The sequence below is a fragment of the Pipistrellus kuhlii genome, unplaced genomic scaffold, assembly GCF_014108245.1.
Source record: "Pipistrellus kuhlii isolate mPipKuh1 unplaced genomic scaffold, mPipKuh1.p scaffold_m20_p_4, whole genome shotgun sequence".
Lineage (NCBI taxonomy): Eukaryota > Metazoa > Chordata > Mammalia > Chiroptera > Vespertilionidae > Pipistrellus > Pipistrellus kuhlii.
Genome location: NW_023425540.1, coordinates 658,213 through 681,341, shown reverse-complemented (window position 1 = coordinate 681,341; position 23,129 = coordinate 658,213). Strand labels below are relative to the sequence as shown.

The window sequence follows — 23,129 nt, the reverse complement described above, 5'->3', positions numbered from 1 at the left end:
GGTCGCTAGGTGGTCAGCTGGTTGCCTGGCAGCCTGCCAGTGGACTGGCTGTGTTTCAGTGTAGCCTTATTAGGGATGGGAGGTGAGAACTTATTTTGACATTAGAGGCCCAGTGCATGGATTCGTGCACCGGTGGGGTCCCTCAGCCTAGCCTGTGTCCTCTCGCAATCTGGTTCCCCTCAGGGAATGTTGGACTGCCATTTTCAGCCAGATCCCCATAGGCCAGGCCGAGGTCTGTGCACCAGGCCTCTAGTATGCATATAAAATCTTTAATTAATCGATTCCTGCCCTTGCCCCTCCCCCCTTCCCTCTGAGATTCATCAGTCTGTTCCATGTTTTCATGCCTGTGCGTTGAGTGCCCCCTGGTGGTCAGCACACATCATAGTTACTGGTCAAATGGTCACTTTGGCTTTTATATAGATTGGTGTGCATACTATCTGTATTTTTGAAAGGTTTAATATTATACCTCTTAATGACTTTTTCTTCAACATTTTAAAAGATTTATGTATTGAAAGTGTAGCTCTAAGTTTATATATTTTGACTATTATAATATTTCACTCTTGCTTAACATTTATTTTGACAAAGATGATTATTTTAAAAATAAATACTTTTATTGATTTCAGAGAGGGAGGGGGAGAGAGAGAAACATCAGTGTTGAGAGAGAATCATTGATCGGCTGCCTCCTCCACACTCCACACTGGGAGTCAAGGCTGCAAACCTGGGCATGTGCCCTGACCTGGAATAGAACCATGACCTCCTGGTTCATAGGTCAACATCAACCACTGATCCACACCGGCCAGGCAAAGATGATGATTTTAAGACCATGGGATATGTGGTGTTTGTGCCTCTGCCTTTGGAAGAAGAAGATTGTGCAGATGTTTAATTCTGCAGAATACCTGTGCTCTTTTCACCTCGAGTTCCTAGGCTCTGTATATAACTGGGAACTGGCATCACTCATGCATATCCACTTAGGAGTCAGAGCCTCTGCTGGATTGGCCCTTAAGCTGTGGACACCAGAGATGCTGGGGCATCATAGGGTCTTGGGCTCCACAGAGAAGGTGGATTTGAAAAGGCACCAAATTGAATTTATAGAAAAGAACAGAGTTGGGGAAATGATGGCTGGATTAATCATATTAAACACAGATGAATAGAATTAATGAACTCAAAGATAGATCGGAGGAGGAAGTTCTCTAAATTTGAAAAACCTGAAAGCTGTTACCAGCTTTGGAAGATAGACTGAGAAGTGCTCTTATTCCAACATGTGCCTGCACAGGTGAGGAGAGCACAAAAGGGGGAGACAAGAGAGGGGAAGGAGGAAGATAACAGATGAGACTTTTCCAGTGTAATGAGGCACGTGAGTCCCAAGGAAATTAAATAACAAATTCACACCCTACACGTGTTGAAATTACAATATTAAAAGATTAAAAAAAAAAACCACTAGAAATCCCAGGGGAGAATATGAACCTGAAGATCAGTAGGTTGAGAGAAGAAGTGTTTTCCTGGTGAAGGCAGGGGAGAGGAGTTCTGAGCCCAGGTGGGGGAGCTCATGCAGTTCAGGTGCTGGAGAGAAACGGTACCAAGCAGACAAAGACCGCGTTTAGTACTCAGACCATCGAGGAGAGAAGTGCTAAGGTGTCTAAGAGGAACTGAGCAGGAAGAAAGGAGTAGAAAGCAATGATGAGCCGCATCCTACATAATAAATCCTAATATGCAAATAGATTGAATAGCAGAATGACCTGTGGAATGACCAGTTGCTGTACACTCACTGACCACCAGGGGGCAGATGCTCAACACAGGAGCTGTCCCCTGGTGGTCAGTGTGCTCCCACAAGGGGAAGCATCGCTCAGCCAAAAGGCAGGCTCACGCCTGGCAAGTGCAGTGGCAGTGATAGGAGCCTCTCCCACCTCTGTAGCAGCACTAAAGAAGTCCAACTGCCAGCTTAGGCCTGCTTACCATAGGCCTAAGGGAGCAGGCCTTGAGGAGCAGGCCTAAGCTGGCAGTTGGACATTCCCTGAGGGGTCTCAGATTGCAAGAGGGCGCAGCCGGGCTGAGGGGTACCTCCCCCCCACCAGTGCATGAATTTCATGTACCAGGCCTTCAGTAAGTAAATAAACATTTTAAAATTGGTAAGCCTAATATAAACTGCTGCTGCTGCTGAGATTAACTTGGGCGGTTTTAAGAACAAGAAAATTAAAATACTAGCGCAAAGACTTTTGTGTGTGTGTGTGTGTGTGTGTGAGTGTGTGTATGGGTGTTTTTGTTTTTGTTTTTTTCCCACTCAGTAGGAAGGAGAATCGATTGAAAATAATTTACATATGGTAGAATTTAAGGGTGATCAGAAAAAGGATAAATAAAACATAACTTCCTGGTGGAGGAAATCTAATAGAAGGACAGAGCTTTGGAGGAAGGAGTTTAGGTTTATAATACTTAAAATATTTAAGTATTTGTGGTGAAATAAAAGGATATCAGTAAAAGTATAAAATAAAATACAGCAACTGGGGAAATCTAATAGAACAAAAAGGGGCACAAGAAGCATTGAAATTCTGTTAAGAACACTAAGATGTAGAAATAAAAACCCATATGTTGATAATCACAATATTATATGAATATATTTTATTGCAGAACCAAAAATAAAGAGAAAAAGTGTTAGTATTAACCAAAAGAAGCTGATATAGAAATCTATACTAAAAAAAGGATAATATGCTAATTAGACTGGGTCAACTGGCCATCTTCCAGACGGTTCGACTTCCTTCCAGACAAAGCCACGGTGGTGGGGGTCGAGGCAGAGGCAGTTAGGGGCAAGATCAGGCTGGCAGGGGAGAGGAGTTGGGGTGAGATCAGGCTGGCAGGGAGTTAGGGGTGATCAGGTCAGCAAGGGAGGGCAGTTGGGGGTGACCAGGCCAGTAGGGGTGGGCAGTTGGGGATGAGAGCAGGTCAGCAGAGGAGGGCAGTTGGGGGCATTAGGCAGGCAGGCAGGTGAGTGGTTAGGAGCCAGTGGTCCTGGATTGCAAGAGGGATATCCAACTGCTGGCAGATAAACCGGCAGTTGTACATCCCCCAAGGGATCCCAGATTGGAGAGGGTGCAGGCCAGCCTGAGGGACATTGCCCCCCTGTGCACAAATTTTGTGGGCCTCTAGCAGGAGATAAAAAGACTTGCATGTTAGTGATAAGTAATTAATGATACAAGGTATGCTCACTCTGAAGACATTACAGTCTGAGCATGGTTTGAATCTAACAACATATTCTGTATATAAAGCAAAAATAGAAGTAATTTGAAAATCCTAGTTAAACGCTTAATTCTAGATTTAAACCGTTTTTTCTTCTGAAACTGATAGACTGAGCAGAATGGAAAAGAATAAGACAATAGAAGATTTGAGCACCAGTTACTAGGCTTGATTTAATATTTCTGTGTGGAATAATACACCCCCAAAGGACAAATTACAAACTCTTTCCCAGTGTATGGAAAAAATATGTAGAATTTGACTATCAAGGCCAAAGGGAAGTTTCAAAGTGCAACATAGGCCAAAACTGGTTTGGCTCAGTGGATAGAGTATCCGCCTGCAGACAGAAGGGTCCCAGGTTCAGTCCCGGTCAAGGGCATGTACCTTGGTTGAGGACACCTCCCCCTCCCCCATAGGGGGTGTGCAGGGGGCAGCTGATCAATGTTTCTCTCTCGTTGATGTTTCTAGCTCTCTATCCCTCTCCCTTCCTCTTTGTAAAAAATCAATAAAAATATATTTTTAAAAAAGTGCAGCATAGGATTTATATCAAGGCCATGTCTTCTTGCTAAAGAACAATAAAAGTAGAAAGTTTAAGAACAATGAAAGTAGAACAAAAAGCCTAATGCTTGTGGTTTAGGAATTGAATTTCTCAGTTTATGCAGAACAGTGCATATGGAAATAATGAAGTATTTAGAACAGAGTGACAGTAAAAACAACATGTCAGAACTTACGGGATATAGCTGACACAGCTGGCTTTTTAGAGGAAATGTTATAATCTTAAATGCATCCATTAGAAAAGAAATTAGATGGGTGTTCACCTTAAGAAAGGAGGAAGAAAGTTCACTTAAAGATTAGACACGAATGAAATAGGAGCATACAATGGAGTGCTGTTCAGCAAGTGCAGTTACAGCAGCCAAAACGGGTGAATAAAAGAGGCATGACGGATGTGTTTAAACATGTTCCCATTATATAAAGCTCAGAAACAAAACTAAGCCATATCTTGAGTAAAGAGAAGTACATAATTGGCCAAGTTAAAATAAGAGCAAGGAAATGAAAACCCACTCAGTATAGTGGGGTTTAGAGGGGGGGTTTCCAGGAAGAAGAGATGCATTATAGGACAAAGGTACCAGGGACTGTCTACTCTTAAACTGGGTGACGGATCCATAGGTTTTCATTTTATTTTAAACGTGCATATGTTTTGTATGTTCTTTTATTTACATACACAAGCAAGGAAATAAGTTCTGCCTAAAAGTAGAAAAGCAGATCAAAAGGACTTTCTTGAAGAGAAATTCTGACAGGGTTTCTTAAAAGATAAAGGAGGCACAAATAAGCACTTAGAAGAATAAGGTGGGTGTCAGTATTGATCAATAACGTGTGGCTGGATTGAGGAGTCTCTATGAGGGGAGGGAGGTGATAGATGCAGAGCTGTCAGCCCCATTTTATAAATATGCTCTAAGCATACATAGCACCAGGTATCAAGAAATAGCATCTGTAGAATTCTTATTGATTAGTTTCCTTAACTAAAAATAGTTCCAACTTCATAAACTACATAATTTACACATTCCTACCCAGTTGGCATCTTGGTTTTAAATTGATCTTGATCTGTCATAGGTGGGATCTCATTTTACTTGAACTATTTGTACTGATTTTTTAAAATCTTTTTTAATATATATATATATGTATATATATATATATATTTTTTTTTAATATATTTTATTGATTTTACATAGAGGAATTGAGAGGGATAGAGAGTTAGAAACGTCGATGAGAGAGAAACATTGGCCAGCTGCCTCTTGCACACTCCCTACTGGGGATGTGCCCGCAACCAAGGTACATGCCCTTGACCGGAATCGAACCCGGGACCTTTCAGTCCGCAGGCCGATGCTATATCTACTGAGCCAAACCAGTTTCAGCTGTACTGATTTTTTTTTAAATTTTTATTCACTTGAGTTAAAAATGTGTTGTTTATAACAGGAAGTCACATTGTGTGTGTGTCTACATGTCTGCTTTGAGTATCATGTTTGCTCTTTCCTGTAGGAGCAATTAGAGGCACAGATTTATGTAATCTCTGCGGACTGTATACATTCTGTTAGTGATGCAGTTGTGGCAACCCTGCTTCCTTATGGTCACCTTTAGTTTTGATTCCTAAAGCCTGCGGGTTTTTTTTTTTGTTTTTTTTTTTTTTAAATATAGCCAGATCTATTCATAGTAGGAGGGTTAAACATTTATAGTCAAACTAGAGGCCCAGTGCACAAAATTCATGCACTCAAGGGAAGGGGGCCCTCAGCCCAGATTGCAAGAGAGGGTGCAGGCCAGGCCAAGGGACCCCACAGGTGCACAGTCGGGGCCGGGGAGAGACGCCAGGGAGGAACCATAGGAGGGCTCCAGGGAATGTCCAGCCCATCTTGCTCAGTCCCGATTGGCCACACCCAAGCAGCAAGCTAACCTTTCTTGGTGGTCAGTGCATGTCATAGCAGCTGGTCAACTGTCTGCCCCATGATAGTCAGTGCACATCATAGTAAGCGGTTAAGCAGCCTTAGCCTATCATTAGCATATTACTCTTTGATTGGTTGAATAGGTGACCAGACACTTAGCATATTAGACTTTTATTATATAGGATATGGTGTTCCTTCTCGGTGACTCCTTGTTCATGCCTTAAAATATGTAACGTCATTGAATGATGCGAGGCTCAAGTTAAACTGTGTCCCAGAGCATCTGTTCTGTGCTGATCACATGTGTGTTGCTGTTTTAGGCTTTCAGGATGGAAATGACTCAGAAGCTTCGGCGCCACCCAGAAGAGGTGGACGAGGTGGCTTCCGAGGTTGCCGTGGAGGGTTTGGCCTGGGAAGTCCAAGTGAGTAGTGGGTGCAAATGGTGCGGTTGAGCGAGGAGGACACGGTGCAGACAGGCCTGTCCTGGGGTTGCTGGGAGGATGCTAGGATGGCCCCGCACGGGCTGGGGCACAGCCACCTACGTTGCACATGTGTTACATGAACGCATCCTGCTTTTTAGAGAGCATGCGTCTTCGTAGGCGTCTGTGTGCCTCAGCTCTTAAGTGTTATGCACGGTATTGTTTTGGAGCCGTGCTAACGTGGCCGACCTTGTCAATAGGTGGCCGCCTTCTGGCTCCTGAAGGAAATAATTCGTGGAGAAAACCTGTGTGCAATACTTAACACTCAGGTGACTCCCAGTGTGCACGGGGCCTCCAGTTTGACTATTTCACCCACATCTTTTAACTCTTGGCACTATAACTTCATTTTTTCTTTTTACCCACGATTTTAAAACGTCTTAGAAGTAACAAGTAATCTAACTTTATCATCTGTAAATCTAGACAGCGAGTGCGAGCAAGACGAGGGGACGCCACGCACTGCCGGCCTCTTTGGATCCAGGAGACCAGCGTTTAGTGGCCCGGGTGAGAAATAGAATTCACTATTGACTAGTAATCGTTTACATACGCGTTCAGCTCGAGGATTGGTAAACCTAGCATATATGTTTAAGTATGCGAGGTTGGCTCATGATTTTTTTCTGCTTTCTAGATCTGTAGGCAAAAATACATGGACATTTTTGCCTCATAAAATTTATACACTGTGAATTACTTCTTCTCTCTTATCTACCAGTTAATTGGAGTTATAAATTGTGCTTTTAATTAGAGAAAGGAAAATAAATTTTGCATTCGTTTCAAAGAAGTGATTCTGAGTTTGGAGATTTTAGAAGAAAATGAACTAAGAATACAATTGTTGATGAATAATGTTCAAATGTGAGTACATAAACTGTGGTACATCCAGACAATGGACTATTACTCAGCATTCAAACGAAATGAGCTGCTTACCAGGCTATGCGGAAATGTGGAGGGCCTTCAATATCTATTGCTAAGTGACAGAGTCACCTGGAAAGGCTGCGTACCTCTGATCCCAACTCCATGTCCTCCTGCAAAAGGAGCACGGTGGCATTTCGGGGTCAGTGGGAGGTGCTCAGGGCAGTGGGAGGGTTGGGCAGGCAGAGCATAGAGGTGGGAGGGGCAGTAGGAGGGGCAGTGGGAGGGCTGAGCAGGGCATGGAGGAGCTCAGGGCAGTGAGAGGGTTGAGCAGAGCATGGAGGTGCTGGGGGGGCAGTGGGAGGGGCAGTGGGAGGGCTGAGCAGAGCATGGAGGAGCTCAGGGCAGAGGGACTGCTCTGTAGAACGCTGTAGTGGTGGTTACGCCTCCTTCCATGGTTGTCAAACCCACAGAATGGTCAGCACAGAGTGAGCCTGATGTTCGCTCTGGCCTCTGGGGTGAGGACGTGTCAGTGAAGGGTCTCAGTGGTGACAGGTGCACCCCAGGGAGTGTTGATAGATGGGGAGAGGGGTGTGCATGCGTGGAAATAGGAGGAAATGGGAAATCCCCATATCTTCCTTCATTTTTGCTGTGAATCTAAATCTGCTCTAAAAATTGAAGGTTTGTTAATGTCTTTATTGTTGAAAGTATTACATTTGTCTCTCCCCCTACCCCCCTTCCCCGTTGCCTTTCCCAAGCCTTCACCACCCACTGGCTGTGTCCTTGGGTTATGCATCTATGCATATGAGTTCATTGGTTGATCTTACCCCTTACCTCCACCCTCCCCTACTTTCCCTCTGAGGTCTGACGGTCTGATTGATGCTTCTCTGTCTCTGGGTGTATTTTATGTATCAGTTTATGTTGGTAATTGTATTCCATAAATGAGTGACATCATGTGATATTTATCTTTCTCCGACTGACATTTCGCTTAGCATAATGCTCTCTAGGTCCATCCATGCTGCTGCAAATGGTAAGAGTTCTTTCTTTTTTACAGCTGCATAATATGCCATTATATAGATGTACCATAGGTTTTAATCCACTCATCTGCTGATGGGCACTTAGGCTGTTTCCAAATCTTAGCTATGGTAAATTGTGCTGCTATGAACATAGGAGTGCAGACTTTCTTTCTGATGGGTGTTTCTGAGTACTTGGGTTGTATTCCTAGAAGTGGGATCTAAAAATTTGAAGTTTGAAAAGAAAACATTCAGATGAGAAAAAGGTTTAGATGGGACGTAGACTGCAGAGGTGGATGTCGAGGGACTAGTCCTGAGCACGCGCTCAGGGTTTGGTTAGAACAGCTCTGTGGTGTGTGCGCTGGACGGGGGGTGCTTTCTCTCAGGTCTGCAAAACCGTGTCTTCCAGGCCATGGCGACATCTTCCAAAGCAGGAGCGGGAGCGGGCGCGGTGAGTGTGTTTATTCATTTGTTAATCCTCACCCAAGGATAATTTCCCATTGATTTTTAGAGAACGGAGGGAGGGAGGATTGGGGGGTGAGGTGAGAGAGACACATCCATTGGTTGCCTGCCACACATGCCTGACCAGGGCTGGGAATCAAAACCCCAACCCAGTGCCCTTGCCCAGGAATTGAACCCGTGGCCCTTGGTGGGCAGACCAATGCTCTAACCACTGAAGTGTTAAAATTATTGTAATACAAGTTTAATTTTTGAAGTTAAATATAGCTGTTACTGCATTTATCCACTTGGAGGAGCATACATTTGTACTTAATGCTGCAGATGTATTTGCTTAATATGTGTATAGGGCTGTTTACTGAAGTAAGGACTGAAAGTCACCTAATATTTACCAGCAAGTAACTTCTGTAATATAACCATGAAGTGAAATATCAGGTAAATATTAAAGATTGAGGAACATCTGTGTATAGTTCCTTATTTTAACACAGTTTGATTTGGTGGGGGGGTAAAGTTCAGTATATCTGACGGGGTGCTCCGAGGGGTGTTTTCAATTCCACATCCTTCCTGTCCTGTGAGAGGGGTCACACTTTCCTGGCTGCTGAACAGTGAAGCTGGTGGGCTGTCTGGATGCCCCTCAGTGACATGGCGAGTCTGGGAGCATTCAGAGCAGCACTCCCGCTCAGGTTCTGGAGTCCCGATTCTAGAAAGAGGTTCTTCTCCAGATGCTCCTGTGCGGTTTGAAAAGAAACGTTTCAAGACCTTTCTGTGGACAAGAAAAGCATAGTGCTCCCAGGAAAAGGCTCCATCTGTTAGCTTTCCACATAAGTGCCGTCTGTGCTGGGCTGTGCTGGTCCCCCAACGGCCCAGAGGGGATCGGTGCCTGAGGTAGGAAGGTCACAGGGCAGAGTTAGCGTAGCAGCCTGCTGCTCCTCAGGCCTGCCTGCACTGCACCGTGGGGTCTGGAAGTGGGTTTGGGATGCTCAGAGTGGTTCACTGTGACTCACCTGTTTGTGCAACAACGTGGCTTCTGCTGACACCTGCTTTCTTCTGGGGTGTGGACGTGCAGGCCGGAGGTGGTGGCATGGTCAGTCCCGCAGAAAAAGCCTGGGTCTCGAGGCTTCTGAGCTGCCTCTGCGGACAGCAGTCCCAGCTCCTTGCTGGGGGGTGAAGCGCGTCCTGGGAGTCAGCAGGGGAGAGGACATGGCGCTTGGCCTGGGTGTCTGACTGCCCCTTGGCGGTTCTGCTCTCTGGCCTTTTCCTGTAATAAATCATCGTGGGAGTCCTAGGAAATGGTGGGACCTGGAGGTGCTGGGGGACACCCCAACACAGGTGAATGCTTAGTTCCTTTTAGAAAATCCCTTTGCTTGAAGGATATTAGGAGATATAACAGCTTAATTAAAAAAACAGTCATATTTAACAGGGTCCTCTGCATTAAACCAGGATTTTGAATACTAAGGAAACTTAAAATGCTCAGGATTCTGCATATCTTAATTGTCTCAAGTATTGTTTATGCAAAAGGACTTTAAAGACGCCTGTCCGCTTTTAGACTTGTTCTCTTTGAAGACAAGCAGTGGAATAAAGGTGGGCACAGCCGTGGTCTTGACTGATTGTCACTTGGGTTTCCTTGCCAGGTGGTTACAAGGGGCTAAATGAAGAAGTCGTCACGGGCTCTGGGAAGAGTAAGTGCTCATCCTGTAGATGAGGGTCTGACTCAGAGTGAGAGCTTTCACCCCAACTTGAAAAAACATTGATCTCTTTTTTGGGTTTATTCCCTTTAAGATTCTTGGAAATCAGGAACTGAAGGAGCAGAAAGTGATGACATTCAAGGTACATAATTTTGTGTGATTCACAGAATGTGTATTGCATTTTAATAAAAACGCAGAATATTTAGAAGCAAAGTTAACTTTTTAAACTTAGAAATGAGAACTTTAATGCTAAATACTGAGGAATTCTATAGTATTTAAAGTTTGATTTTGCCAGTTTTGTCTGTTTCCCTCTTACTTTTCTTTAGTCCTGTAATGTAGCTTCTGTTTATTATTGAATTCCAAGGACCCAAAGTGACCTATGTTCCACCTGCCCCGCCCGAGGATGAGGACGCCATCTTCGCACACTACCAGACAGGCATCAACTTTGACAAGTACGACAGCATTCTCGTGGAAGTGTCTGGACACGATGTTCCACCAGCGATCTTGGTCAGTGTAACCACTATCCCTGTATTGACTATGTCTCAGACTGGGGGTTTCAAAATATATGGTACATCCCTTTAAGTTGATCCTAAGAATACAAGAATTTCATCTTAGTAAATAAAGTGTTAGGAAATTTGAAAGCATGTCTGCCATCTATATAGCGTTAATTCCTGCGTGGAAAGGCTGCTCTAAGCCAGGGTGCACGTTTTACTTAAATTTACCAAAAAGGATACTTCTTGTAGAGGCAAGTATGTGAGAAGGTGTGGGTGAGGGGAGCGATTTCCTGCGGTGGGTGGGACTTGTTGATGAGGAGCCCTTGTTACCAATCAGGTACTTATGTCTCGTGGGCTCACAGGGCCAGAGAGTTGCTTTTAGAGCCACTGTCTCTGGAACTGCTCTTACGCGATGGAGTAGTGGTTCGGGCTGGAGAGTGCTGGGAGTGGGCGTGTTAGTAAAGTAACTGTATTATGTAGAGTGGAATTAGAAAAACTGAAAACAAATGCAATCTGTTTATGGAATGATCGGCAGTTGACAAATGGAAACGAATTACTCCCCTTTTCTTCTAGACGTTTGAAGAAGCTAATCTCTGCCAGACGCTGAATAACAACATTGCTAAGGCTGGTTATACGAAGCTCACTCCTGTGCAGAAGTACAGCATCCCTATTATCCTCGCAGGGCGAGACATGATGGCGTGTGCGCAGACGGGATCGGGGAAAACTGTGAGCCCCTCTCCCCTCGTGTGCTGCCCGCACTCAGGTTCACGTTTTTTGAATGTATTAACTAGTGTGCAGCTTGAATCTCTTGTGGGATTGAAGTTGAAGATGATGTCCCTGAACTGTTGTAAATACTGTACTGGAGGTTTTGCTTCTGGTTTCTGCTTTTATTGGGGTGTGCATAGTTCTGAAGAAAGAATTTTGAAGTGATTTTAGACTAGTTTTGCAGTTAACATGTTTAATTTTCCTAAGTGTCTTCAGCTCCTTCTGGAACACGGTAGTGTCTAAACCAAAATGATGGAGGGTGAAAGAGGATGCCTGGCAATTTGTAAACTGTGCCATTTCACTTGCAGGCAGCGTTTCTCTTGCCGATCTTGGCACACATGATGCGTGACGGCATCACCGCCAGCCGTTTCCGAGAGCTGCAGGAGCCCGAGTGCATCATCGTGGCCCCCACGCGGGAGCTCATCAACCAGATCTACCTGGAGGCCAGGAAGTTCTCCTTCGGGTGAGTGCGGCGAGGCCACTCCCAGCAGGCGCTGTTTTTGAGAAGGAATACCTTCTCTGGGGAGAGCTCAGTCACAAGGCAGTTATGTAACGCAATTGAAGTGCTCCTTCTCCTAATCTTGTTTGTGGAATCCCTGCTTATTCTTATTTGTAAAAAGAAACATGCTCGTGAAAAATTATATGATAATAGAATGATAAGAAAGTAGTGAACATATTGGTGTATGTTCTGGTAGGTTTATTTTATTTTATTGATTTTTTACAGAGAGGAAGAGAGAGGGATAGAGAGTTAGAAACATCGATGAGAGAGAATCATCGATCAGCTGCCTCTTGCACGCCCCCTACTGGGGTCGTGCCCACAACCAAGGTACATGCTCTTGACCAGAATCGAACCCAGGACCTTTCAGTCCGCAGGCCGACACTCTATCCAAACCGGTTTCGGCTCTGGTAGTTTTTAATTTAAAAAATTAAGTTCAGGTATTCCTAATTTTCTGTCTTTTTACACATAAATATGGAAAACTGCTTATTTCATAATTAGACCTAATTCTTAAGGACTTTAAAATTATGTGTATACATTTTATTTCCCTATTTGGGGGTATTGGAGTTGTTTTTAATTTGGGGCTACTATGAATAAAGCATTCTTATAACCATTGTTTTGAACTCTATCTGGTACATTACTCGCCTCCATTTCATTTAGTTCTTTTTCTAGATTTCTGCAGTTCTTTCATTTGGGGCACATTTCTTTGACTTCTCATTTTGGCTTCTCTCTGTGTTTGTTTCTGAGCAGTGGGTAGAACTGTTGAGTCTCCCAGTCTTGGTAGGATGGCCTTACTGGTAGGTCCTCCGGGGGCCAGTGGCACAGTCTCCTCAGCCCCTGGGCCCGTTCTCCAGGAGTCTCTGGTGTGGGCTCTGGGCCTCCGGTGGGAGTTGAGCCTTGAAGGAAATACGGTGCCCGTGGGCCTGCAGTAAGAGGGCTCGACATCCAGAGCCACACGATGCGGTCCGTCCCGTGTGTCTCTGACTCACCTGGACAGGTCGAAATCCCTGCTGATTTTTACGGCCAGAGGTTATGTGGCCCCTCTTCCTGGCTCTGGCACTCTTGGCTGGAGAGCCGGGCATGGGGTTGAGGCCCTCGCTCGTAAGGGGGAACCTTTGCAATGAGACATCCTTCCTGGTTCTAGCCACTCGTGGGCGGGGCCCAGCCCTTCTCGCACCTCCCCCCACCCCACCAGTCTTGGGTGGCATCCTCTGTATCCCTGGCTGTCAGGCTTCTGTTCAGCTTCCTCAGCTGTCCTCAGCTTGATGCTCAGGTGGGTGGGTTTGTAGTTCAGTTGTAAGGTTGATGTGGTCATGGGAGGAAGTGAGCAGTGTCCACCTGCTCTGCGTCTTGCACCTTCCTCCACATGTGCATTTCAGTCCTCATGACAAATGGTCGCCTACTCAGCTGTGTTGCCTGTGATTGTAAATGGTGTTGCTGTGGTATTGCTTATTCCAGAGCTGACCCTTTCTCTTTATGAAAGATAGTCCTTTGGATGGATGGACTGTGACTTGAGTTTTCTATTGTTAAATACTTAGGTAGTTTTCAATCTTTCAATACTAAAAATAATGATGGCACTGAATCTTATTATTATACAGTCATCTTTGCCCATTATGGGGACATATTTGAAGGATAAATTTGTATGTGTGAACTTACTGGAATAAAAATATGTTTTTACATTTTAATAGTCACTACAGTTGTGAAATGGGTGGCATCAGTTTACCCCTCGAGTGCCAGTTTCCCTACGGTCTTTCTGGTGTTATCACACTTGAGGAGAAATGTTATATTAATCTTCTTTTGTTTTCCTTTTTTAAATAATGTGTGATTAAAAGCTTTAAAGGTCATTTGTGCTTTTAATGAATCATCTTTTCATGTTTTTGTCCTATTTTTGTGTGGGCGGTGGTGGTGGTTATCCTTGTTTTTGAAGAGCTCTTTATCAGATACGTAATAAAATATTTTTCCATGGTTTTTCATTTATCAACTTCTTCCTGGGAAGAATTTGATTTTTTAAAGGTTGTTGAATGTATTAGGTTTTGTCTTTATGGATTTTGCCTTTTCATTTTGTTAGATATAAGTGTCTAATTTTCAAGTAACTAGAAAATAACCTATTTTTTCTTGTCAATAGAACTTGTGTAAGAGCTGTTGTCATATATGGGGGAACCCAGTTTGGGCATTCAGTTCGACAGATAATCCAAGGCTGTAATGTGCTATGTGCTACTCCAGGGAGACTGATGGATGTCATCAGTAAAGAAAAGGTAGGCCCCAGGGGGAGGCTGTGTGGACGAATTAAGTTTGGTTTGGGAAATGGAGACAGTGGTATAAAGAAGGAGATACTTATTAGAGCACCATTTATAGCCATTTGTATGTCAGGCCCCCTCACATTTTTTGAATGTGTTATTGAAATAATTTCAACAGGAGATAAATAGTATTTTTAATTTCACACTTGGGAAAACAAACTCAACATGATCTTGTTATTTATTTAAAACCCCCTAGTTAGCTCTAGAAAGTTAATAGTGCTAGGGTAGAATCTGGATCTGTTTTCAGAATCCATATCCTATATCCAGCCACAGTAGGAGAAAAATGTGATAAATGCTTTTCTCTAGTTTCATATACACTGAGTGGCCAGATAAATATGATCTCTGAACGCATAATAATCTGGCCACTCAGTGTTTCCTCTATAATAAAAGGCTAATATGCAAATTGTCCCCTTGACCAGGCATTCGACCAGCAGGCAGGCTGTCCAACCACCCATGTCCCCTCCCCATGGCCAGACTGGCAGGACCCTACCCATGCACAAATTCATGCACTGGCCCTCTAAAACACACACACAAACACACACACACACTCACACACTCTGAGTGGCCAAATTATTATACATTTGGAGATCATTATAATCTGGCCACTCAGTGTATGTCTTGATGAAATCTTTTTTCCACCTAGAGCAGTGTGGTAGGCAAACTCATTAGTCAGCAGAGCCAAATATCAATAGTACAGCCATTGAAATTTCTTTTGAGAGCCAAATTTTTTAAACTTCTTCTAACGCCACTTCTTTAAAATAGACTCACCCAGGCCATGTTATTTTGTGGAAGAGCCACACTCAAGGGGCTAAAGAACTGCATGTGGCTTGAGAGCCACAGTTTGCCAACCATGGCCCTAGAGTAGGGGTGTCGAACTCAATCAGAGAAGGGGCCAAAATCTAAAATCCAGCCTAAATCGCGGGCTGAATGGTTTACTGAACAGTCATAAACTGTCATTGTGATGGAAACGCAGCGGAGTGCAGTGATGACAGCGCGGTGCGGGCCACATTGCAAGGCCTTGGCGGGACGGATTTGGCCCGCGGGCCTTGTGTTTGACACATGTGCCCTAGAGGAAGCCTTTAACAATAATAATTTTGTCTCTCATTTAAGAGTGGGAGCAATAGTAACCAGACTTGTTAATTTTCTAAGACCTTAAGGAGATTTTAGGGCATGTAGTGATTTTAGGTCTCACATCCCACACTCTTATGTCCCTGAACAATACTTTAAGTTCACTTTCACGAATATGATTTGCTATTTTTTAGCTCTTTTCTAAAGAGGTTACTCCAAACATGCTTTTCCTGCATCAAGGCACTTCTCTTAGAATCCGTACTAAGAGTATCCAGAGGGGAGGTAGGGTGGGGACGGATGAAAGAGGATGAAGGGCTTAGCCAGAGAACATGCTGTCTGTGCACAGGTCGTGGACACACACAGCTGTGTGATGGTGGCCAGCCGGAAGGGGAGAGGGGCCGGGGACGGTGGGCCAAGTGGGGGGTAAAAATGGGGACGTCTGCAATAGTGTCAGCAATAAAAATAAAGTAAAAAAGAGCATCCAGAGAGGGCCATCTTAGCCTTTCACTAAACATGTCCCATGGTGGTACCAAAGTCATTCGTTTCCTGTTTGCAAAAGTGTGCTGCTCTTTATAGCAATAAAGGTTCAAGGTCAGAGGCGTTTCCCAGTTGTTCTTGAGTGATTAGAGAACGGAGAATTTATTCAGGGTTTGAAGGAGTTAGAAAAAAATTGCCATTTAAAAGACATTTGTATTTGTCATCATGTTAGAAATTTTTATTTCTCAAGGAATCTGACTTTATCAGATAACACAGTCTAGATCTGTGCTGTCCAATTCATCATTCATGTGGCTATTTAACTTCAAAGACTATACAAAATTTAAGATCCAGTTTCCCAGGCACACTAGCCACAGGTCAAGTGTGTGAGTAGCTGCAGTGCCCGCGGCTGGTGTGTCAGGCAGCGAAGATGCAGAATGGTCACGTGAGTACTGGAAGGCCTGCTGTGCAGTATGATATGGATGTTCTGGTTTTAATCGTAACTTATGAAATGTTTAAAACATCAGAGATCAGTGAGAACTGAAATAATCAGTAAAGCATTTTCTAAGTGTAACCATTCTCATTGCATTGATTTCTAATCTTCATCCTTAAGAAAACATTAATAGTTGGAGTAAGGAGAATATTTTAGTTTAATGTATTAACTAGTGTGCATTCTCTTCTCTAACCTTTGAAAATACCCGTAAAGATTGGTCTTAGACAAGTCAGATACCTAGTTCTGGATGAAGCCGACCGCATGCTGGATATGGGCTTCGGACCAGAAATGAAGAAATTAATTTCCTGCCCGGGAATGCCTTCGAAGGAACAGCGCCAGACCCTTATGTTCAGTGCCACTTTCCCAGAAGAAATTCAGAGGTTTGTTTTCCTTCCTAAGGATGATTGTAATGTGCGTAAGTGCTTTCATAGAAACAGAAACGTGTTTTTTGAGAAACATTTGATTTTTTTAAGATTTTAAAATAGTTTAAAAAGTAGATGTATTTCTAAAAACTTGACCATACTTTTCATTGTTTCTTACCTTTGTTCTTGGTTTTGCATTAACGTGTATGTATTATAGCTCATAGCTAGGATTTAGTCAGTTCTTACTCAATGAAGTTGTCTTTGTAATTGTTCCTTTTCTTCACATCAGTTACAGAGCTTGGGGGAGCTGGTCTTGGGGAGGAGATGTGCATAGCAACTGTTGACAGATGTGGTCTGAGAACCCTGCTAGTGTGCTGCCTCTTCTTTGGTCTGCCGGTCCCAAAGCCGTGCGAGCCTGCGGTGTCCAGACACCGCAGTGTCGGCTCCCGAATCTGCTGTTTTCAGAGGCGGGACTGTTCTCTCTTTGGGACCAAGACCTCCAGACCTGCAGGCCTATCGTGGGGGCAGGAAGCACGGGTTCCATGGCGGGTCTCTGGAGTGATGGGAGGGGGCCTCTCTTGCTTGCGCCCGTTGGTGCCCAGGCTCCTGCCCCACAGAAAGATCCTGATTCCGAGTTCCTGTGCCTATGGCGTGATGCCAGCCTCACAGGGTCTCTTCAAGCCGGGCACTGGCTGCTTTCTAGGGAAGGGCGGCGTCAGCTCCTGTCCGGTGGCAGCTCCAGAGGCCCAGTGTGTCGTGGCCTGTGGGCCGCCTGTGCTCGGCAGAGGGCCCGGGCCTGGTAGAAGTAGCATGGGACCGCACACCCCAGGTCCTCAGAGGGGGCTGGCTGGCAGTTCCTTCACCAGTGTCTGCGTGTCTGCCCTGAAATAGGAAAGCCCTTGGTGTCAGCCGGGCCAAATGACCATGTGTGCCCATCGGGCAGCAGTGTCTGCTGAGGCTTTTCCTGAGCCGTGTTGGATTCTGAGCCTGGGAACATACAGGAAGTCGGGTGGATTCCCTGCTCGTGGGTTGTGTGTATCATTCAGTCCCTGACTCCTCGGTCGCGTCCCTGTCTTCTGCTTGACTCCGTGCTCCTCTCTTCATGCTCGCCGAGGCCTTGCAGCGTCCGTTTCGCTGGCTGGCACCTGCCTGTTGCCCGTACCCCTGGTCTCTCCTGAGCTCTGGCACTCAGCTCTCACCTCTTGGCGGCATTTTCCTCTGGGCTGCATCACCAGCAACTCCTGCTCCTCACGTCCACGCTGAGCCTCTTCCCCTCCCTCTTGCCAGTTTTCCTGATTAGGATCACGGTCTTTTTAAGCCCAAATCCTTTAAATTATGTTGAATCCTCCCTCACATCCCTTTACATCTCTGCTCTTGAAAATTATTCAACTTGGTAGTTATCCCTAAAATGTTTCGAATCTGTTAGTTTCTTCTCTGTTTCCGGCCATAATTTAGAGCCTTTTCAGTTTCCCCCTACTTGTGGGCAGTAGCTTTCTAACCTGCCTCCCTCCCTCAGCCCCTTTTTTGCGTTAGAAATAATTCTAAAATGAAGTCTGACCCTCTTGGACATTGATTCAGAATAAACCCATCATGTTTCCCATTCCTGCAGACTAGCAGCTTTCAAATGCTCCCCTGCCACTTGCTTCCTGGAACGGTCTGTTTCTGCTCTGTGAGAGCGGCGTCCTGTGGCAGGCAGGCCGCACTCCATCCTCCTCGTCATCTGTTCTCGTCTCTCCTCCTTTGGCATGGAAGCCTTGCCCAACCATTCCTCTTCCACACTCTGACCTGCTGCTTCCTCAGATCAAGCTTCAAACTCGAAGACTCTTCTGAATAGACATCATTTTAAACCGTTTAAAACACATTGTACATTTATTGGAATGTAAGAAGTGTTCAGCAGATTGTTATATAAATACATTAAAATATCTACTATAAAACTAAAATGTGTAAATATTATAGTAGTTATTTTTATATAAATGGATGTGACACCTCAGAGGCAGAGACTGTCACATTCATCTTGGTTCTCCCAGTGCCCTGGCGCAGGCACTCACGCTGTGGGTAGGGAATGAGGAGGAGGAAGGGCAGGAAGGAACTCCTGACACTGTCGAGGTGACGGACGAGAGGGTGCTTGCTGGAAGGAGGTAGATCAGAAGGAAGCCCTTCCCTCTTTGTGGTGGTGGGGGTTGGAGGAGCAGGTGAGGAGAAAGGAGCAGCAGTGATTGATGAAGAATCTGGATGCACTGAGTTAAACTACTTCCACGGCGTTCCACGGCGTTCTAGGAGGCAGCTAGAAACAAGGGAGAGAAGGGGACTGAGGTGGATTTGGATCTGCCCTTTCATCCCCCAGACGCGGCTGTGTGACTGCCTGTTCCCCTTCTCCACCTCCCAGGTCTCTGGGGCACCTTGTGCCTGTCAGGAAAGATGCTGGTGCCCGGCTTTGAGCGAGCATCATCAGCCGCCTGGCCTGGCCTCTGGGCCCTTGCCTCGTTTTTTCGCCTAGTTTGTTCAAGAATGATTTTAATGTGTGTCCCGACGAGAAAGGCACTGCCCTGAGGTCTGGTTTGCTCATGAGAGTTCGTTTGAAGTTTAGTGACTTGATAAACAGTATTTTACATGATAAAAGCAATGAGCAGAGAACAGGATTTTTGCATAAACTTACATTTCAGTGGAGCATCCTTTTCATAGTTATACACACATTTTATAGTTTTGTGTGGGCAGCACATGCAGTTGGAATTACTATGTCCATTATTTGACACAAACTTTTCCACTAGTAGTTATGTATTTTGCAGAAATTAGTATTTTATATTGATTTTTGAAAGGAGTGTTTGGATGACACAAGTATTTACCTTATGTTGTAGTTGTTATGATCTGTCTTGCAGGATTTCAGCAGATGTTTTTGCGTGTTAATGGAAGAGGTAAAGTGAAGGAATAATCTTTGTCTTTCCAGGATGGCTGGCGAGTTTTTGAAGCTGAACTACTTGTTTGTTGCTGTCGGACAAGTGGGTGGAGCCTGCACGGACGTCCAGCAGACGGTGCTCCAGGTGGGCCAGTACTCCAAGCGAGAGAAGCTGGTGGAGACGCTGCGGAGCACAGGTGCGGCGCGTGGGGCTGGTTCTGGCTCTGGGTTTAACGCTGCTGCTAGTGCTGTTTGGGATGGGTTTTAACGCTGCTGTTAGTGCTGTTTGGGATGCGTTTTAGTAAGTTTATTTTCATTCTTTTTCTAAAGCTGTTTTTATGATTTGGTTTTCTGTGTAAATTATATAGTAGTGTAGTCCTTTCTCCTCCATAAAGCTTAAAAGTAGGAAGGATGTGAGACTTTGCTTAACAGTATTTGACTAAAAACTATTCCAGCAGAAAAACATGGGTTTTTGTTTGTTTTAGAAAACAGAAAGGCTTAGTAACATACTTTTACATCAGACTCTTCTCCACAAAAGTGAGCTCTGCTGTATTTCTTGCTCCCGTTTTTGCTTCCGAAGGCCTCCTGTGCTCATGGATTGGAAGCGTCTTAGCACTAGAAGGGACTCTAAAAGACCTGACTCAACTTCCTCACAATTCTGAGGAGAAACCCAGTTCCCCTTCCCAAAACCATTCCTGTGGGAAGTCACCCCTGTGTCTCTTTGTGTGAGGGAGTAGCTGGAGGCTGTACCTGAAACAAAACTTCCAGGAGGGCCGTCTAAGGCCTCCCACCTCACAGGGAGTGGGATGGAGTGCGTTACAGACTGCACGTCCCACCCTCTCTCCTCCCTGTAGCTGCTCTCTCTGTTTGAAGGGAAAGAGGCAACATGTGACGCTAGAAACCATCTGGTTTCCAAAAGTGAGCAAAAGAAAGAAAGCATTTGTTAAAGGTGTCTGGTATTTACATACAGGTGTCCCTCAGAAATACATGCCGTACACACTTGAACAGCTGACTCAAACGGGTTTTCTCTCCTCCCAGCCCAACCCAGGAGGGGATATTTGTGTCTCGATCTGACCAGGTGTTGGTGGAGGAGCACTGGTGGATGAGGAGGTTTCCTCCTCGCCTCCCTTTTCTTCTCCTGAGTTTTTAGTTTGCATGTTAGTCAGTTTCATTGTCTTCATTGTAGGTGATGAAAGAACAATGGTTTTTGTTGAAACTAAGAAAAAAGCAGATTTTATTGCCACTTTCCTTTGTCAAGAAAAAATATCAACAACAAGCATTCATGGGTGAGTAGGTAAACACCACTTCCTAGGAGGGAGGCGGGATCTACTTGCCGATTGTTCAGAAACATGAGTGTGTGCCACGAATATGATAGAATCCTAGGATTCATGTTCGGAATTCTCAAAACAAAACTATTCTTCTCCTTCACTTTAAGGTTTTATGTGAACTCAGTGTCGGACGAGGAGGTCAGGCCTGTCTTAGGGCTCCTCCTCCCGAGGAGGGGGGGACTCCTCTAAGGTGCCCCTGCAGGGCCGTGCTCAGAGCCCATGGCTTCCTGTGCCGAATCTATCTCTGGGCCCACTGCGTGCTACAGCGTGTTAACCGGCAGGACTGGCCCTTCACCGACTGTACATGTGAAATAACTAATCAGTGACTGTAGAATGCTGAGGCTATACTTTGTCAGAAACCTGTATTTTTTAAGAAGTATTCTAATCAAATTAGTGTTTCTTCCAAGACTAGAAAGATTATTAATAGAGATTACTAATAGGTGAGACTTGACATCTGTCATCCTGGAGTTCAGTTTGGCTGTGTGCATCAGCTGTACGTCACCTGCAGCTGGGGATGATGTTCCCGCCTCAGAGCATTGGGGAGCTGTGTGATACGTGTCATGTGAGAGAGAACATTAGCGTCACATATTGCTGGTATTAAAAAGAAATTGAACGTCAATGCTTTTACTGGCATTAAAAATAAATCCACACATCAAACTGTAAAGGCTCTCCTTATCCTTTTCTTCAGAGCTGTCCTAAACACCTGCTTTCCTTTCTTCCAAGTGACCGGGAGCAGAGGGAGCGAGAGCAGGCCCTGGGAGACTTCCGCTGTGGGAAGTGCCCCGTGCTGGTGGCCACTTCCGTCGCCGCCAGGGGCCTGGACATTGAGAATGTCCAGCATGTGATCAATTTTGACCTGCCCTCCACCATCGCCGAGTATGTTCACCGCATCGGGCGCACCGGCCGCTGCGGGAACACGGGCAGAGCCGTCTCCTTCTTCGATCCTGAGTCAGACCGGCCCTTGGCGCAGCCGCTCGTGAAGGTGCTGTCGGATGTAAGTGTCCGTCGTCGAGCTGCACCAGTGTCTCCCTCAGCGGGAGGTGGGCACTGCACACAGGCATTCCGGAAGGTGGACGGCAGTCTCTGAGGCTGCGTCTGCGCATGTGGTTCATGCAGCTCGTTTGTTTTAAAGGCCCAGCAGGACGTCCCCCCGTGGCTGGAGGAGATCGCCTTCAGCACCTACGTGCCCGGCTTCAGTGGGAGCAGCAGAGAGAACGTGTTCATGTCGGTGGACACCAGGAAGGTTGGTGGGGTGGTTCAGAGGGGGCTTCTAATCACTCCGTGGACGTATGTCTGCTACTGTGACGTGCCGAGAACCGCCAGTATTGGCCTGGCCATTGTTTTTATACCTGAAGGTTCCTGTAATATATCTCTAAAATTCCTTGTATATAGGTGTTTTTGGTGTTAGAGGTGAGGAAGTAACATCAAGGTTTATACTCATCAGTCCCCCTCTCCCAAGTGTGCTGGCATTTTAAATTCTAATTTGGTATCTTTTGAACTTACTGTAGGAATTCTTTATTTTTGGAATTCTTGCCACATTATTACTAAGATACAGTCCTAGAAACATGAGTTGTACATCTTTTTAAAAATATATATTTTGATTTTTTTACAGAGAGGAAGAGAGAGGGATAGAGAGTTAGAAACATCGATCAGCTGCCTCCTGCATATCCCCCACTGAGGATGTGCCTGCAACCAAGGTACATGCCCTTGACCGGAATCGAACCTGGCACCTTTCAGTCCGCAGGCCGACGCTCTATCCGCTGAGCCAAACTGGTTTCAGCTGTACATCTTTTCTGATGTGTCAGTTTCTAGGCAACAGAGACAGTGAGCATAGGAATCATGAAGTAGTTGCACGTATCATTGGTGTCAGAGCTTTAAGTTTCTCCATTTTGCCAGATTGTTGGCTTGAAGTGTTTTCCTTGACTTCCCTGGTGGAGCCGGACCTGGTCCCCAGAGAGCTGGTTCTGGAGACGTGCTGCCTGCTCTCAGTGTGGGCCGTGGAGCCGGAGGGGTCAGCACACTAACTCTCTCTCTCTCTCTCTTAAAGAATTTCCATGGCAAGAGCACTCTCGGCACAGCAGGCTTTTCCTCTCCGCAAGTCCCGAACCCAGCAGATGACGAGTCGTGGGATTAAAGCCACAGCAGCCTCCAAGCTCGGATAGTTTTGATGCAGAGAAGCAGTTTTGATTTTGAGTTTTTAACGGACGTGTGAAACCCAGTACTCGTATCTCCTGTCGTTCTGTTCTTACTCCCGCCCTTGAAACCCCTCACTGGCCAGTTACGTGAGAGGCTGATACAGATGGTGTTACCTGCAAAGATTAAAGCATTT

The 23,129-nt window shown here is 45.3% G+C and overlaps 1 protein-coding gene across 1 annotated transcript in view; it reads left to right on the top strand.

Moving 5' to 3' along the window:
* DDX4 (DEAD-box helicase 4) overlaps positions 1–23,129 on the top strand; it is a 36,445-nt gene extending 13,316 nt beyond the window's left edge. The window contains exons 7-22 of the mRNA XM_036410826.2: positions 5,975–6,076; positions 6,554–6,634; positions 8,399–8,440; positions 9,150–9,155; positions 10,077–10,124; positions 10,225–10,272; positions 10,495–10,637; positions 11,198–11,350; positions 11,698–11,852; positions 14,011–14,140; positions 16,431–16,597; positions 19,524–19,669; positions 20,659–20,758; positions 21,524–21,794; positions 21,933–22,043; positions 22,848–23,129. Coding sequence (XP_036266719.1) covers positions 5,975–6,076; positions 6,554–6,634; positions 8,399–8,440; positions 9,150–9,155; positions 10,077–10,124; positions 10,225–10,272; positions 10,495–10,637; positions 11,198–11,350; positions 11,698–11,852; positions 14,011–14,140; positions 16,431–16,597; positions 19,524–19,669; positions 20,659–20,758; positions 21,524–21,794; positions 21,933–22,043; positions 22,848–22,934 — 1,790 coding nt within the window. The 3' untranslated portion in view covers positions 22,935–23,129. The remainder of the gene's footprint in view (positions 1–5,974; positions 6,077–6,553; positions 6,635–8,398; positions 8,441–9,149; positions 9,156–10,076; positions 10,125–10,224; positions 10,273–10,494; positions 10,638–11,197; positions 11,351–11,697; positions 11,853–14,010; positions 14,141–16,430; positions 16,598–19,523; positions 19,670–20,658; positions 20,759–21,523; positions 21,795–21,932; positions 22,044–22,847) is intronic.